General features: G+C 35.9%; 1 protein-coding gene across 4 annotated transcripts in view; it reads left to right on the top strand.

Annotated features, from left to right (window-relative positions):
* vti1a (vesicle transport through interaction with t-SNAREs 1A) overlaps window positions 1-16,512 on the top strand; it is a 141,123-nt gene that overhangs the window by 17,365 nt on the left and 107,246 nt on the right. For 2 of the 4 annotated variants that reach the window (XM_067370214.1, XM_067370216.1), the window contains exons 4-6: window positions 5,212-5,289; window positions 10,232-10,252; window positions 16,366-16,450. In XM_067370214.1, coding sequence (XP_067226315.1) covers window positions 5,212-5,289; window positions 10,232-10,252; window positions 16,366-16,450 — 184 coding nt within the window. The remainder of the gene's footprint in view (window positions 1-5,211; window positions 5,290-10,231; window positions 10,253-16,365; window positions 16,451-16,512) is intronic. The other 2 variants (XM_067370215.1, XM_067370217.1) reach the window with 1 other exon arrangement.

The raw sequence follows: 16,512 nt of genomic DNA, 5'->3' as shown, positions 1-16,512 counted from the left end.
TTCATTAGAACTGCTTCCATATTTTAATATTGGGTTTAATCGGCGCTTATGCCTTAAAGAAATAACCATTCGCAGCGACTCCCCGGCCTTCAAGAAGTATATGCCGTTTCTTCAATCAAAGCAGCTTGAATTTGCTCTTTTGTTGGGAGTTCACTTGCAATCGTTTTTTCCCTCGCTCTCTGTATGTGGGCAGAGTCGTTAGGTTTATTGACTGCACTCGGTGCTTCGAACATGACATTGACAGAAATATCCATGGCTGTATTGAACTGTTATTATTATTATTTATATTATTTAAAAACTTTTTCTGACCAATTTTTTGGCATCTTTTTTTTTATTTAAAATTTAAAATTTATTTTCCTCAGCCTCTCTTTTTTCCCCCCTAATTTTATGTATGACGCCCCCCTCATTGGTGTTATTTTTTTAATTAGTCGTTTTATATTTAAGTACAGTATTTTGACATTTAAGTATTTTAGAAATATTAAACTATAATTTTACAAAATAAAATTGTTTATATTTATAATAAAAATTACTATAATTATTATTATCATTTATAATAATATAATATATAATTATTTTTAAATAATAATTTTATTAATTATAAACACAAATGAGACTGTAAACAGTGACAAAGAGCATAAATAGAGAGTGTTAATTTTTTTATTTTAAAATATAATTATAGATATTATCAATTATAATTATTATTTAAGTCAATTTTTTTAATAAAATTTAAGAACAAAGACCAACATTTCACTCTGAGTTAATATATCACAATAGCATATTCATTTAATTGTAATTTTAAATATTTTATATTTTATTACATTATGCTTATTACTTTTATATTTATAATTAAATTATATTATATATGATAAGTTATATATTGATAAAAATATGATCAATTATAAATATTATTTAAAGGTCTGATTATTTTCGTAAAAAAAAAAAAAAAAGTACAACGAGAAATATTTCCCTCTTATATATAACAATTCCATATGCATGTGATTGAAATCTCCATAGCCTTCATTTGTTCCTGAATTTTTCTCCATGGCTTGTTTGTTGTTTTTTTCATACACAATGCTCAGTGAATTAAAGGCACACACCAGTAACCTGTGTGCTAATGAGAGACACCATGCTGATATCAGTCTATGTGTTGTGCACAGCTCCTGCGATTTTTACCACAAGCGACTAACATAAATGTCACACCAACGCACACAAAACCAAACGCATCTGTCCATCTATCACCCGTATGACAGATTTGATGTTACCAAAGACTAAAAAATAAATCACAGAGGCATAAAGACACTTCTGCGACCGTCATTACTTTGTGCCTTTATCAGATATTGCATCAAGTGCTTAAAAAAAAGAGTGCTCGTTTAATTGCACAACCTCCTACATTTTATTTTCTAGTAGATGTTAAAAGAGAAAAGCAACGTTCTGTGTGTGCGGATGGATGTGTATCTTCCTGTGCATGTGTGAATAGTATTCTTTCTGCTTGCGGATGGTGTTAGACCCCTGCTAGGATGAGATGCATTATTTAAGACTGTTGTGATACTGGAGCCTGCTTGAAAAGGTCTTTGCTTTCTTCAACCACTACAGCACTTTACTCTAGACCAGATGCACTCATAAAAACACATGACGCTTTGACCGCTGTTGCAGAACACAGCTTAACCACACAAAACGCACATGATGCACGCACACAATGCCTTAATAACAATCATATTAAATATTTCTATATGCCATTCATTGTTAGCCATAGTCTTTTTCTTATCTGTTACACAAATCAGCAGTATGAGGTGAATATTTTTTGAGACATGTCTGCCCCCCCCCACTTGAATCGTCAATTCCCCTTAAACATTTTCAGCAGATTATTAGCTGCAGAAAGAAAAGGTTAAATGGCAATTTGAGGCAGCCACATTGTGTTTGACTAAAGTCCCATTAATTCGAAATCAGAACTGGCCAGACATTTTCCCACTGGTGAGAAATACTTAATGAAACACACTTTATAAATTAAATATCATTAATTACTCTTCACGGTTTGCCACCAGCCGTGTGGTTTCCGAGTGGAAAAGTGGAGGAAAAAGCTTTGGCAGTGTCACTTCAGGGCCTCTCATTAAACTCTGCCCCTGGGTATTTTTATGCCTTTTAATGCCTATCTAATGAACTGTTTACTTTTGCTGCAGTTCAGGTTCCATTATTATTTGCGTCCTTGTGTTGCCGTTTGCTGTCAGTGTGCAGTGTGGTAAAAAAAAAAAAAAAAAGCAATAATAATGATGAACAATAAGAGATAGCAGTTGATTTATAATAAGATATTTTAGGGTAATTATTTGTAACATTTTGAATGAGTTTTCATTATCTTACTTTTTCCTGCCCTTAGAACAAAAGGTTAGGATTTTTTTCTTATGTCTTTAATCCTTTTTAATTAATCATAATGTTTCTACATTTATTTTTTTTTTGGATTGTGTAAATAAGATGTTTTCTATTTATATAATAATAAATTTAAGTGACATATCTGCTGCAGCTTTGTTCGTATGATTCTCATTTCACAGACAATATATAATTTGCATAGCTGATATAAATATTTAGCACGCATGCGGCATATGCAATTACGTTTTTTTTTTTGCACTGTGCATCATGTCAACACACTTATAACACGCATTTTGACAGGACACAAAAACCCTCGTCTCTGGTTTGATGAGACATGTCTGTTCTAAAAAGGCAGTCAGACCACTTTGCATAAAGTTAAGACGGATCTTTGTACTTTTTCCCTATGCTTCCGGGAATAGAAGCAAATTCTCACCCAAGATTAAAACAAGTGACAAGAGAAAGACCTTTCAAACAGATTAAAAAAAGATTTTGCCTTTTGTTTCTGTAGCAATAAGGTATCTTCATTCTTACGATTACAAAGCCTCCTCTCAGGGTTTTTATGTTTTAGTGCAGGTTTTATATTTGAGTACTCCAGCTGAAGTATGCAATATGTATGAACTTTAAAATCCATTGATTATTTCTTCTTTTTTATTTTTTAAAAAGCAAGAACTTAATTTTTTTAAACTTTCATATCATTCCAATCCATTTTAGGTCAATGCGGGTCATGATTAAATATGCAATACCCCAGTGATCTAAATAAATAGCTCCACTTTATTAATGCATGGCATATAGGAGATAAGTAGGAAAATAAATAATTCTAATAACCTATAACTCGGCTCAGATCCAATGCAAAGTACCAATCAAAGTATTTCCTAGGGTTAAGCAGTCAATATTGCCCAGCTGCTGTGCTATAGCAGCAGATGAAGGGAGAATAATCAGTGTGAGGCTTGTTTTACTGCAGGGGGAGTTGCAAAATGGTGTAAACGGGCTGGGAGAGGCGTCTCACTTTGTTTCTATGACTAGTTTTCCCCTTCGAAGACTTAAGGCTGCATTTGCCATTCTTTTTGTGCGAGAAGCACTCAAAGGTTACATCGTGAAAGTGGTTGATGCTCTCAGCTACAACAAACAGCTATTTAGAAGAAGAAGAATGAAACAAAAATAGGGTTTGAAGACGATAGTGTGTGCATTCAAATGAAGGCATCTCCAAGGCTTCCGTTTTCAATTATGAACATGCCGACATTCCCCAAAGTTCCTCTGCTGTTCTTTAAGATGAAACTCGACTAAGATGGAACATGTGGGTGTGTTTTTTTTCCTCGTCAGAAGATGCGCTTTGTTTGTGGTGCTCGTTTGTGAAATAATGTGCAAACAAATGCAAACGATTGCTGATCGGTTCAATCAGAAATGACACTTGAGATATGACACGTATATATTTTGAAACCAAAAGATCTGTCAGTTTCCCTTTCCATGCTTCCTTTTTAGAAATATAAATTCCTTCATTTTTTGCTTTATATTAACTACTTGTGTTTGTGATCAAAATATTATGAATGCTGCATTTAGTTTCAAAAATGTAATTCATTACTACACATTTTCAGAAGTTAAAATGCATCAGTCATCTTCACTTCCCTCGCTTCCTTTCTAGAAATCAAAATTCTATATTTCTACTTTATATTAACTACTTTTGTTGATTCTCTAGTGATCAAAATATTACAAATGTTGCATTCAGTTTCAAAAATTCAGCATGGTGCAAATTCATTACTACACATTTTCCAAAGTTAAAAGGTTGAGAAATTGTTGAGTCTGATAAAACTCGCTAAACAAACTCCACTTTTTATTTTTAATATATTTTCATGTCATATCCTCCAGGATTTGACCGCGTCCTCTGCAAGAAATTGTGACACAGCATTGCATCACAAAATGCAGTTCTTGGATAGCAGTTATTTTGCTGCTTAGTTTCCCCGTGGCTCGCCTGCACCTTTCCCTGCTCTCATCCTCCCGAAGAGTGCCAGCCTGCAGGAAGAGCGAACAGAGGGAAGCAAAGGGCTCTTGGTAAACGCCATCTCAGTGTGTTTTTTTTTTCCCCTTCGCACCACCAGTGTGTGTTTAGTTTGGAGGGTATTTGAAGAGGTCGGGTGTGTTTGTAAACATGCCATACTCGGCTTCTGCGCTCGCTGAATCGGAGGTGGCACGCTCTGAAGTGTTGAGTGTGTGTGTGTGTGTTTTCTTTTTGGACACGGCATTCTTTCTCCCAACTGTGTAGTGGAGGAGAGATGGGGGAACGAGCCCAAATCTGATGGCACGCCAATCGCGTCGACCTGGGTGATGAATTATTCTCTGTCTAGCTCCCTGGCTTGGTATTATCACAGGGTATGCCAGAGAACAGGACTGACAGCAGTGACAGCCCCCAGAACACATTTCCCTCTGACAACTGATACTTTCCTAATACGCTCCCTGCCTCTGTCTTGTACTATGGTCCGCTATTCTACACTTTTTATTTATTTAAGTGAAAGGGGGGCTATTGCTATTGTATCCGAGGGCTCTGGTTCACTCAAGCCACAGTGTCTACACGAACTAGATTACACACACGCACGCTTCCTCTCTCTCAACATGCGCGCACACACATGCTCGCTCCAGTATATCACCTGGTGTAAGTATTTTTGTTTCGTTTGTTGATCCAACAGGGGGCTCTCGTGCTTTAGAAATGTGTGATTTATTTTTTCATGTCAAATGAACTAAAGCTTGTTTTTTTTTTTTTTTTCTCTGTCTCTTTCTCCCCTTGCCCCTCTTCTTTTTCCCTTCTCGGTCTCTTCACTTTCTCTCTTTTTCCTGTCTCTCAACCTCTTTCCATTGCAGAAAAGGTCACGTATTGCCTACAGTGATGAGGTGCGGAACGAACTCCTGGGGGATGATGCGAGCTCCTCGGAGAATCAGGTAGGGTGTTAATCAGGGGCTGTGCTTTCCCAGTGTGGGTGGCTGCTCGGGGTGAGGACGGGTCAGGGCCACGAGGGGCAGAGAGAGGCAGGCATTGGCACCCAGTCATGCAGAAGCAACACTGTTTAATGCAAAGCTGCCCAGTGCTGAATGGGCTTTAGGCACTAACCAGCGTCTGGGCAGCACCAGATTGGGGTAAATTCACGCTTTCTCCCAGCTGTTCACCATCCGCCCAAGTCCTTATTCTTCTAAAAGTGCCCCCCGGCCCCCCCCCCCCCCCCCAATCCCATCTAAAAAAAAAAAAACTGCTACTTTCTATAAAATATACACATGTATATGTAAGTATATACATGCACACACACACACACACACACACACACACACACACACACATGTATATGAATGTATTTATAATTTTTTCCTGTTTTTTTTTTTATTTTATTTTGTTTATTAATACCACTACATATTTAAGGCTTTGTATACATATACTCAAAAATGGGTATTTAACATTTAGGTTAGGATACAATTTTATCATCCATCCACAATTTTTTTTTTAAAGCGGACCCCACAATAAGATCCTTTGAATAATTACTGAATTTAATTATCTTGCTCTATTTATCGAATGTGCCACATGTCAAAACACACCCCCATCCACAAACATACAGACATTCATCATTCGTAACTGTTAAAGGTTTTTTTTTTTTTGTCTTTTCCTCCTTATTAGCATTTCACAGATGACCTTTACACCACACATCTTACAAACATATGTAGCGTTAGCCGTGATGGGTAATTGATATGCATATTCTCACCAAATTAGTGAGACACAAAAAATGAGTGTGACACTTCATACGAAGTTAATAGTAAAAGTGTCCCTCAAGCTGTCAAACCCACAGCTAGACATTGATGGTTTTATCAAATTCTTGCCAAAGGAATGAAAATTATAACTCGCTTTTGCTTTTTTTTTTTCATTGACTCCTTTCATGCTTTTATAAAATCAGTTTATGACAAATCGTATTATTCGAGTTGTTATTCAAACTGCATTCAATGACAGCTTCTTTTATCAAAAATAATTATGAATTGTCATGGAAGGCACAATAGCTCATTTGATATGGATTTTTAAGATGCGGGCTTTCATACTTTATTCACTTTAGTGGCGTTTGAACAATAGGACAATAGTTTAAAAGGATTATATTTCAGTTCCTGAAGTTGCTTATTCCTTTTCATATTAGCAATTCTCTAAACACTTAAAGATAATTTGCCTAATAACAAGACATTAGAGACAATAACAAGAGATACGGTTTATGTTAGATTGCAGCCATTGATCTGGTAAATGGATGAAGAGCTTTGGGATGTTGTTATATTTATTGCCTTAGACACAGTCAAGCTCCCTACTCTCTGTCACCTACACTATCAAAATCCTCTTTTCACACAAAGACACAAACAATAAGCACATGAGGATGAGCAATGTACTAACTATGTATATAAAAATATTTGAATAGATTTGTAATTGTTGTACACACAAATATATATGTGTATATGTGTGTCTGTTTATATATTATATTATATTATAAACACATATAATTATTTTGATCCATTTCCTAATTTTTCAAAACAACTTCCAGTAGAGTAATATGTACAAATGTTTTATCCCATTTTCCATGAAATAGGAAAATATGATCTCATAGACATTTATGTTCTGTATCAGTTTTACACATGCGTTTTAAACATGCATAAACATTCCTTGACAGGAGAAGAACAAGTTTTCTTCCCAATCAGACCTCAGGTGTTGAATTAACTGCATTTCCATTTTTAAAAAAAATAGTGAATTAAATTCTGGATGCTAACACAAGACTTGCTGTGAGTGGAGTGGTCGGAACTTCAGGGTTTTTTATCGAGCGAGACAGGACCGATAGAGCAGAGAGGAAAGATGTGGTGGTGGTGGTGGGGGGGATGACTGGGGTGAGTCGGTCAATTTAATTCCTGACGATCTAAAAGAGGTCAGGCTCATTTCATATAGCCCTGGCTGAGCAGATCATTACCAGTCACAAATCTGTTCGTTACATGGCAAGGATTTATAGCTAAGTAAATAGGGAGCCGTCATAAGTTCTGAAAATAGCGTGTTGGCCCTGCGATAATAGCTAAAGGACGGTTTAATAGAGTTCGGCATTTATTCGTTATCTGTATGCGGACAGAGACCGAATTGGCGCTATCGCTCTTTTTTTTAATAATGTGGTGGTCTACCGTTGCACTTTTTTCTTCAACATCCCTCCCCCTACCCTTTCTACACGAAACACACACATTTTTACCACACACGTACTTGTGAGAGCGCACACACATTTTTTCGCACGCGAATACTCTGCGGAATAGTTTCGATTTCAGACACAGCAGAAGGCATGGCCACGAGAGATTGGGCAGGTTTGAGCCGGCGTGGACCAGATTTTACAGGCTACAAAGGAAGCAGATTACCACTTGTATCGAGTTCCGTATTGGAAAAAAAAAATCTTTGTTTGAAAATCCGCTGATTATCATAACAGAAAAATTGCAGCAGTGCAGTTTCGAATAACAACCACATAAAAAAAAAACCCGGAATGAAATCATCACAACAATTAAACAGTTTCGCAAAATTTCTTTCAGCTTTTCTTCGACGTTTCTCGAAAAAATGCTTGCGAGTTCAGGTAAAGCAACAAAAGACTGGTTGTCTGGTTTGGTTTAAAGGGGAAAAAACGGCAGAAAAGAACAACAGCAAGCTTAAAATCTTCCTGATTCTCTTGGTAAATCCTCAGAAAGGGCTCGCAATCGTCCAAGCAGCACAAATATGATAGAACAAGGTTTGTTTGGTGTTCATTGAGCAGTCTGCAGGGTTGTGTTTAGCTCGGGTGGGCTCACAGCAAACCTAAACAGCCACTTCTATAGTGTATTCACAAACTTTGGCCTTTTGAATAATGCAGGCGACGTGAGGAAGCTACCTCAAAAATCAGCAGCTCGGAGTTGCAATTTGCCCCAACTTATTTCTTGTTTCTGGCTGTATATTCTTTGTGATTCTGAACTTATTTTTTGTCCTACTAAATAGTGAAGACTTAACAATTGTAATTTAATTGCTTTTCATTTAATTTAATTATTTATTTTTTTAACCTTTTGATTTTTACCATGGCATGATCATGGTGTTGTTAATATGTCTGTAAAATAACTTTTTTTTTTAGCACATAATCCCAATTATTTAACACTTTTAATTCAATTTTTTATATTATATTTATTTTTATATTTTATTTTTAATATTTGATATATTTTATTTCTTACATTTTTATACTTGTTTTTATTTTTAAACTGAGGTCATTTAATTTAATTTAATTTTCATTCATTTTATTTATAAAGCACCTTACAACTGCACATGCAGACCATAGTGCTGTACAGTCAACATACAAACTCAACTCAAAATACAACACAAGTGAAGTGAGTTATTCACTCCACGTTTTTTAGGTCCTCATTCTCCTATTTTATTTTATTTTATTTTATTTTATTTTATTTTATTTTATTTTATTTTATTTTATTTTATTTTATTTTATTTTATTTTATTTTATTTTATTTTTTTTATTTTATTATTTTATTTTTTTTATTTTTTATTTTTTTTTTTATTTTTTTATTGCAAAAGGTGCTTTGTTATATCAGAAACGTTTCGTCCTAGATTTAATGATGTGCTTCAAATTGAGCTGCAACCATAGCTTTGCTGCAGCCGACAGCGGCCACCACCACAGTTTAACATCACGCCTATAGATTCAGCCTTTTGAGTCAGGTATTAAGTTTATAATTTATGATCCAAGTTCTGTCTCTTTTCTGATATGATGGCGAATGATTTAAAAATAGTGAAATTCAAAATGACCAGCGCACACAAAAAGAGATGAGAGGCCTTTAATAATGGCCCAGAGCTTCCCCTTAGATCTGCTAACCTTTAATCTCTGGCAAGAAATGGAGATTAAAAAATCACCTGCAACGGCTGACAAATTAAGAAACTTGTCCTTCCCCTTCTCTTCTGAATATGTTGTGCGCTGCTGATAAGCAACACCTTTTGCAGAAAATGCTCGTGTTAAATAAAGAGGCTGTAATGAAGAGCTGCTTTAAATGCTTAATGTACTTAAGTTTAAATTAGAGACCGTTCAAGGGCCGCTAAGTGCACGGCAAGACATGCACTCTCTGTTTTGCTAGTTTTAATATGCAATTCCCTTTTATCAAAAATGAATAACCTATGAATGCGAATTATTTATTTATTTTTGTGTTCCATGATACGTTGCCATAAATGAGATGCAACTGAGCTTGGCTTTATGTTTATGTATATACATTTGTCCCCCCTGGGCCTAATGCATAATACACTTGACAGTGATAGCTAGTCAGAAGTGATGGGCACATCCTGTAATAATAAAAAGGAGCATTGCTTGGTGTCACTTTCTGTTTCTTAGCCCAGAAGTAGGAATCCTGCAGAGTTGTTGTTAAGGAGCCTAAATCCTCAAAGCTTCCATCCTTACTGTACGCAATCTGTATTATCCTACTGTACCGACTGAAACGCTAGTGTTTTTTCCCCCCTTATGCCATATCAAGTGCTGTGATGTGACTGTTTCTTTCCCCCTCTTCCTTGATGATGATAGTTTAGACGTCATGAGTTGAGAAATCCATTCCCAGTCTCTTTGTTTAATGTGACAGCACGAGAACTTGATCTTTGTTTGTTCAAAAAAGTCGGCATGAGTCTCGTGTTTAGCTTCTTTTAATGTGTTTGTCTGTGATTTCTAAATGCTAAACATGCAAACAGATAAATCGTCAAGGTTAATTCTGTACCCAGCCGCATGACTGATCTGCTTCCTGCCATGTCTCGGCTTTTTATCTATCTCTCTCACTCTCTTTCTCCCTCCTTCTGTTTTTCTTCCTCCCTCTATTTTGTGCCTTCATGTGGCAGCTGATAAAGTTACGTGAAGAGGTAAGTGCTGCTCTTCCTTTCCGTTTTGGTCCCCTCTTTTTCCCGCGGATCCTCCATTCATTTTCCCACTTCGTCAGAATAAAAAGGCCTAATCTGATTTTAAAGTCTCTTTTGATTGAGCTCAAAATGAGGCTCATTTTTACATACTGCTCTATGAGGAACTGAATCAAAGCTGTTTCACACCAAACCTTAAAAGATTTAATCAACTTGTCAAAACATTCACCCAGTATGAAAAAGCAATGAGAATGCGGTTGTAATAAAAAGGGAGGGGGAGACCTGGATAAGCTTTTATTCTCGTTTAGTGATGGGTCACAATGGGCAACTATTCTAGACACTATTTTTTTTTTGTAAACTTTGATATTTTTAGTAGCAGCGTTTTCATTAGAATGCTGTTTTTGAACACCTTATGTCATAAACACTTATTTGGTTATAAATTGCTTAATTTTTCACCGTTTCATTGCACTGTTTTTGAACACAAATATGGATCTTATGTGGCCAATTTTAAATTTGATGTTATTTTGTCTTAAGTTTTTAAAATAAAACACTAAAAACAAGTTATGTTTTTTTTTTTTTTTAAGAAATTGACTTTTATTCAGCAAGGATGCATTCAGTTGATCAAAAGTGATTTATAATGCTACAAAAGATTTCATCAAAGAATTCTGAAACAAAAAAATGATGCAGCATAAGAGTTTTCAATGATGATGATGATAATAATAATAATGTTACTTGAGAATCAAATTAAGATGAATGATTTCTGAAGTATCATGTTAGACTAAAGAACATTCAGCAAATTGAAAATTCAGCATTGCCATCATAGGAATGAATTACATTTTTAAAATAGAAAACAGATATTTTGTAATAATACTTCACAATATACTGTATTTTTGATCGAATAAATGCAGTCTTAGTCAGCATAAGAGATTTCTTTAAAAAAACAAACAAAAAAAACATTAAAATCTTACTGACCCCAAACTTCAGAACAATATGCTATAAGCTAATTTCTCCTACTTGTACATTTAGATCACATATGTAATATGTTTTATAGAGCATCTTAAGATTAGTCAACTGATCATTCACCAAAGTATCAAAAAATAAGTAGTAATTTTCTCGCTTATACAGCAGAAATGCCGAACCTTATTTATCTATTTAACTACTCTTTTAACTTCTAAACTTTGTGTCATTTACAACATATAAAATGAACTATGTTTCAGTCTTTATCACTTTTTTGGGGTGGTTTTTGCTGCTATTTTATTAGCACACATGGCTCTAAATATAACAGACTTGTGAATTTACAGCCAACTGCGGAGATCTCTTTGTGCAACGTTAGGAAGCAGCCCAAAGTCGTTTTCCTCACTCGGCGGATGAGAATACAATAGCCTGCCTTTTAGTCTGAGATAAGGGGACAATTTGTAATGTCTTTTTGTATTTGTAGCATTCATGCGACTTGGAAGTGAGCATGTATGTGGATTATGGCAATAAGGCTGTCGTCTCGATCTGTGTGTGTGTGTGTGCATTTGCTTGCTGGTATCTTCATCTCCTGTCTAGGGTTGTGAGTGTGTGTGTGTGTGTGTGTGTGTGTGTGTGCGTGTGTGTTGTTTAGACTTGGGATTTCCCTATTCATAGACACATGCATACACACACAGACTACAATATCTGAAGATCTTCATTCATAAAGGAAGCCTCCTCTCAGTGGAGGACTGGATAGCACTGCATCATGCTTCTGCCTCCCTTTATAAAGATGTTGTTTAGTAAGTGATTGCTTATCTTTGAAGATAACACTATTTACTATGCAAATTTCTGATCCTTTCTATCTTGAAGAATTCGTAAAGATGCATTAAATATTTATGGATGGAAAAATGTAAAACCTTATCTTCCCTTCTGTCATCTTAAGAAAATAATATGACACTTGCATCATTTTATTAATTCATTACTACTGTAAGTATGTGTCATCCTGTTATGTACTGTAAAAAATAACAACACACATTCAAGAGTAATGATCTAAAGTAGCTTATAATTTTCTTTACTCTTCCCCATCTCAAAGCTACACCAGAAACGTTCAAGTAAACAATAACAGAGCAAGCAGTGTCATGCTAGCTAGAAGATCCTCTTAGCTCATTTAAGAGAAGAAATTCAGCAATGCTTCTGGTTTGGAGGATCTTTGAAGACTCCTGTGTCTGTGTTTTTGTGAACATCAGTATGTTGTTTAGGTTTCTTCACTCGCTATTGCTGAATAATCCCATTTGTAGAGCCACACCACCATCCTGCATTTATAATTTACAGCCCCTCACAGTTCTCCATTCTTTGCTACCTTGACTTGTGTGTTTCTACTTTTTTTGTTATTGTTTTTCCCACATGACCAAACAAAATGGGAATATAGCATTTTTTCAGCCTTGGGTCAGAAGATACCTTTAGTGGGTTCAACCACCCTTGTTTTTACCCCAGAATGTGTAGCTTTTAAATCTTTTTTTTTTTCTTTTTTCGTTCTCCCATTTTACTGAATTTGAATCAAAGCCTGTATAGCTTATACACACTTAGCCTGCTTTTTAAAACTGTACTTTTCCTCAGCTGGAAAACATGTTTAAATATTTAGCACCCTTATTCACAGCTGTTTGACACTTGTAATTCCTTTTCTTACAAGTCCCAAACAAACGGTGGAGAAGATCACATAGTCAGTCTGAATCATAGCTGTCATCATTATTCACTTTGACTCTACCCCCCCCCCCCCTCCCCATTTGAAATAATAAGGAATCATCAAAACTTTTGAAAATTGCGATTGTAAGCGCTCGTGTTTGATATTGAAAAAAGGGGAGAGAGAAGGGAAGACAATTCTTTTGAGTCGCATTCGCATTGTTCCTGGGTTCCACGTTAATAACTTACAACTGAAGTGCGGTTCTTCACGAAAGGTAAAAAAATGGCAAAGAAAGAAAAAAATGCAAAAAAAAACTCGTTTATAGTATCTAAGAACGCCTTTGTTGAAAAAGTAGGTGTCAGATAAAAAGGCATACATGCTTTGGCACAAATGAGAAGGGGCGCGCGCAGAGGCGGTCGCAGACGCACCAATATTTATCATGCCCTCTTTAAAAGAAGCTTCTGTTGAACTCCATAAGACCAAAAAAGAGAGACAATTTTGACAGTCATGCAGCTCTAATAGTGAATAAATGAAGAAAAAAAGGAGCTTTCTTTTATTCAGGTCAGTTTGGTCTATGAGAGTGAGTGATATGCATCCAGGGCTTTTTGTTTTAAATATCTGAACTGAAATGCTATATCTAACGTGCTTTGAACTCATAAAGATCTCCTTGCGGATGCATTTGGATCTACACGTTGGACTTTTATCGAAAACAAATTTGCAGTAGCAAGGTAATTCATTGTGAAAGCTGATTCTTTTACGTTTTCAGGAAGTCGCTGTTGTCGTCACCGCACCTACGTGGCCACCTTCGTTGTTACCTCGGTGTGTGTCACCCCTATTCCCCCGCACCCCACACACTCGCACAATAGACATCAACACCCCCCCCCCCCTCTCTCGGAAAAATAGACCGACTGAGGGAGTGAGAATGAGCGAGGGAGAGAAATTCAAGAAAAAGCTTTGAAGTGGCTTTCCGGCGCGCGAGTCTGCTGGCCGTCTCCCCGAGACGTGTCACCTTTGCCGAGAGGGAATAGGAAATCACGTTTCGAATGGTAATGATAACATACTAATCACTTGAGCTCTTTGAAGACGGGGGAGCGAGCTACTCTGTCAGTATCCCTGGCTGCCTTGTGCTTCCAGGCACACAGGCACATCCCTGGTCTAGGTGTATTAGTTTAAGCGGTGCATGTCAATACGTCCCCTCCATCTCAGCTGATCCAGAGGGGCTCATTAGGCAGAGATGGCTCCCTTTTCCCCATACGCACTCCCACCCCCGTTTTCTCCTCTTTCTCTCTTTCTCTCTCTCCCTCCCTCTATCTCCCACTAACACCCCCTCCCTTAAACTATTAAAAAGTATTTCAGCTATTTTAAATGACATCTGTCAACTGAGAGGAGGAGAAGAAAAAAAAAAGTTCAGACACAGTTTTTTCTCCCTCTCTCCCTTCTCTGTGATTGTCAAACTTTGAAAAGTGGGATGTCGTCTATTTTTCATTTCATTTCCTTGGAGTGATTAGCCGCTATATATTTTGACAGCTTAACTAGAACTGGAAACTCGTTTCTCTCTCTTTTTTCCCCTCTGCCTTTATTCTTTCTGTGCATGTAAATAGGAATAAAGGTTAACATCCTAGAGAAATATAGTAACCTCTCTCTGTCATGTATTTAAAAATGGAAATGCAGTGGTTTAATTCAATGTTCACGGTCATAAATTGTATGGCTTATCAGAAAATGGATGTGTGAATTGTGGTGGATGATTCTTAGCCCTGTTTTAGTATCTACAGTGGAGTTCAAAGGTTTGAGACTTCAGAGTTTTAAGAAAGTTGATTGTGCCAAATTTTAAACAAAGAGTTGTTATGATGTGAAATGAATTAGAAATATTGTAGATTCTGAACAAGTCAGTAATGAAATAAGTTTAGATTTGTGACATTGATCATGGGAACTTCTTATTACTGATGGTTGATGAAGCGTAAGATGATCTTTGATCTTTGGGTCATTCTCAAATTATGCTGAATCACATGATCATCAGGTTTTAAGAAAAAGAAAAGAAAAAAAGGAACAAACCAAATACAAAGACATTCTGAAATTGCTTAAATTGCAATGAATTAGTAAAACCTTGAAAACACAAAATAAAAACATTTCACAAGTGAACTTTTGGACCCCACTGTATGTTATTTTTAGCACTTTCTTTTGACATAAAATCTGTTTCTTTATACATAAAATATTATTTCTAGCGCTATATTGTGTATGTGTGTGCGTGTGTGCACGCAAATATACTAAAGTTCAAAAGTTTGGGGTCACTAAGATTCTTAAATTTTTTGACAGGATTTTATTTTTTTATGACTTTTATTCAGCAGGGATGCATTAAATTGATCAAAAGTGACAGTAAAGGCATTTATAATGTTAAAAAGATTTCTATTTCAAATAAATGCTGTTCTTTTGAAATTTATATTCATTAAAGGATACTGTAAAAAATTTATTACGCTTTCCACAAAAAAATATTAAGCAGCACAACTGTTTTCAACTGTGATAATATCAAGAAATCAGCATATTAGAATGATTTCTGAAGGATCATGTGACTGGAGTAATGGCTGCTGAATATTCAGCTTTGCCATCACAGGAATAAATTACATTTTAAAAATATTAATAATTTATTATATTTAATGTTTATTTAATATTTTCTCTATTAAAAAAGAAAATGGTTATTTTGAATTGTTGTAGAAATTCACACTATTGTTGTTTTGCTGTTTTTAATATTATGTTATCATAAGATAATGAGTCTGAGACCACTTCATTTGAAGGTCATATACGTAAATGCTGTTGATGATGTGCAATATTAATCGTGTCTGTCTCTTGGCCATGTCTATTTTCATCTTACATTTAGGACTTTTGACTTTGTACATCTGCAACTCAACACCAACCTTTCCTTGAAAAAGTGTACATGCCTCGTTGGTTTGCATTATTTAGACTGACCCCTAAAACATCCAAACTGCACTGTAAAGAAACCATCAAGTGTCTTGGACTGTCAGCATACATAATAAATAAAAAACTTAGTGTAAAGAGGTTCATGTTGGCACCCTGAACTTATCAGACTCTCAGATACTGGGTAATCTGAAGCAGCATTTGAAAATATATTGCAGCTCAATTAGCCATCCCTCCCATGCTAATCTTTGCCCTGGTTCTAAATGTGAGCTAATGAGATCTGGCAACACCTTCAGAACAAAGCCACTGCAAAAAGGAAGTCTCAATTAAAAAGAAAGGAAAGGTGTTAGATTGGAGCTCCGTCCTTTTTTGCTTTAGAATTTGCACGAAGATCAGTCCAATTTGTTATGAAAACGCATCTCGTAATTAGACGTTCTTGAATCAATGTATATGTTAAATTAAAACTAAGTGGTCTATACCCTTTTGTCTTAGTGTGCTTATTATTATGTTGAAAAATGTCTCAGTCTTCTCAATCAATCTCATTGTTTTCTTTCTGTCTGTGGTTTGTTTTCAGAGAGCACATCTGTTGGACAACACAGAGAGGCTGGAAAGGTCATCTCGGAGGCTGGAAGCTGGCTACCAGATAGCAGTAGAAACCGGTAGGCATTCTGGGTAGGGGGGTGAGCGACAGAAAATTGTCTCGCTCGTATGCGGGCTAAAA

This window comes from Chanodichthys erythropterus, chromosome 19 (genome assembly GCF_024489055.1).
Source record: "Chanodichthys erythropterus isolate Z2021 chromosome 19, ASM2448905v1, whole genome shotgun sequence".
Taxonomy (NCBI): domain Eukaryota; kingdom Metazoa; phylum Chordata; class Actinopteri; order Cypriniformes; family Xenocyprididae; genus Chanodichthys; species Chanodichthys erythropterus.
Note: the sequence above shows the minus strand (reverse complement) of the source record. Positions and strands in the feature narration are given on the sequence as shown.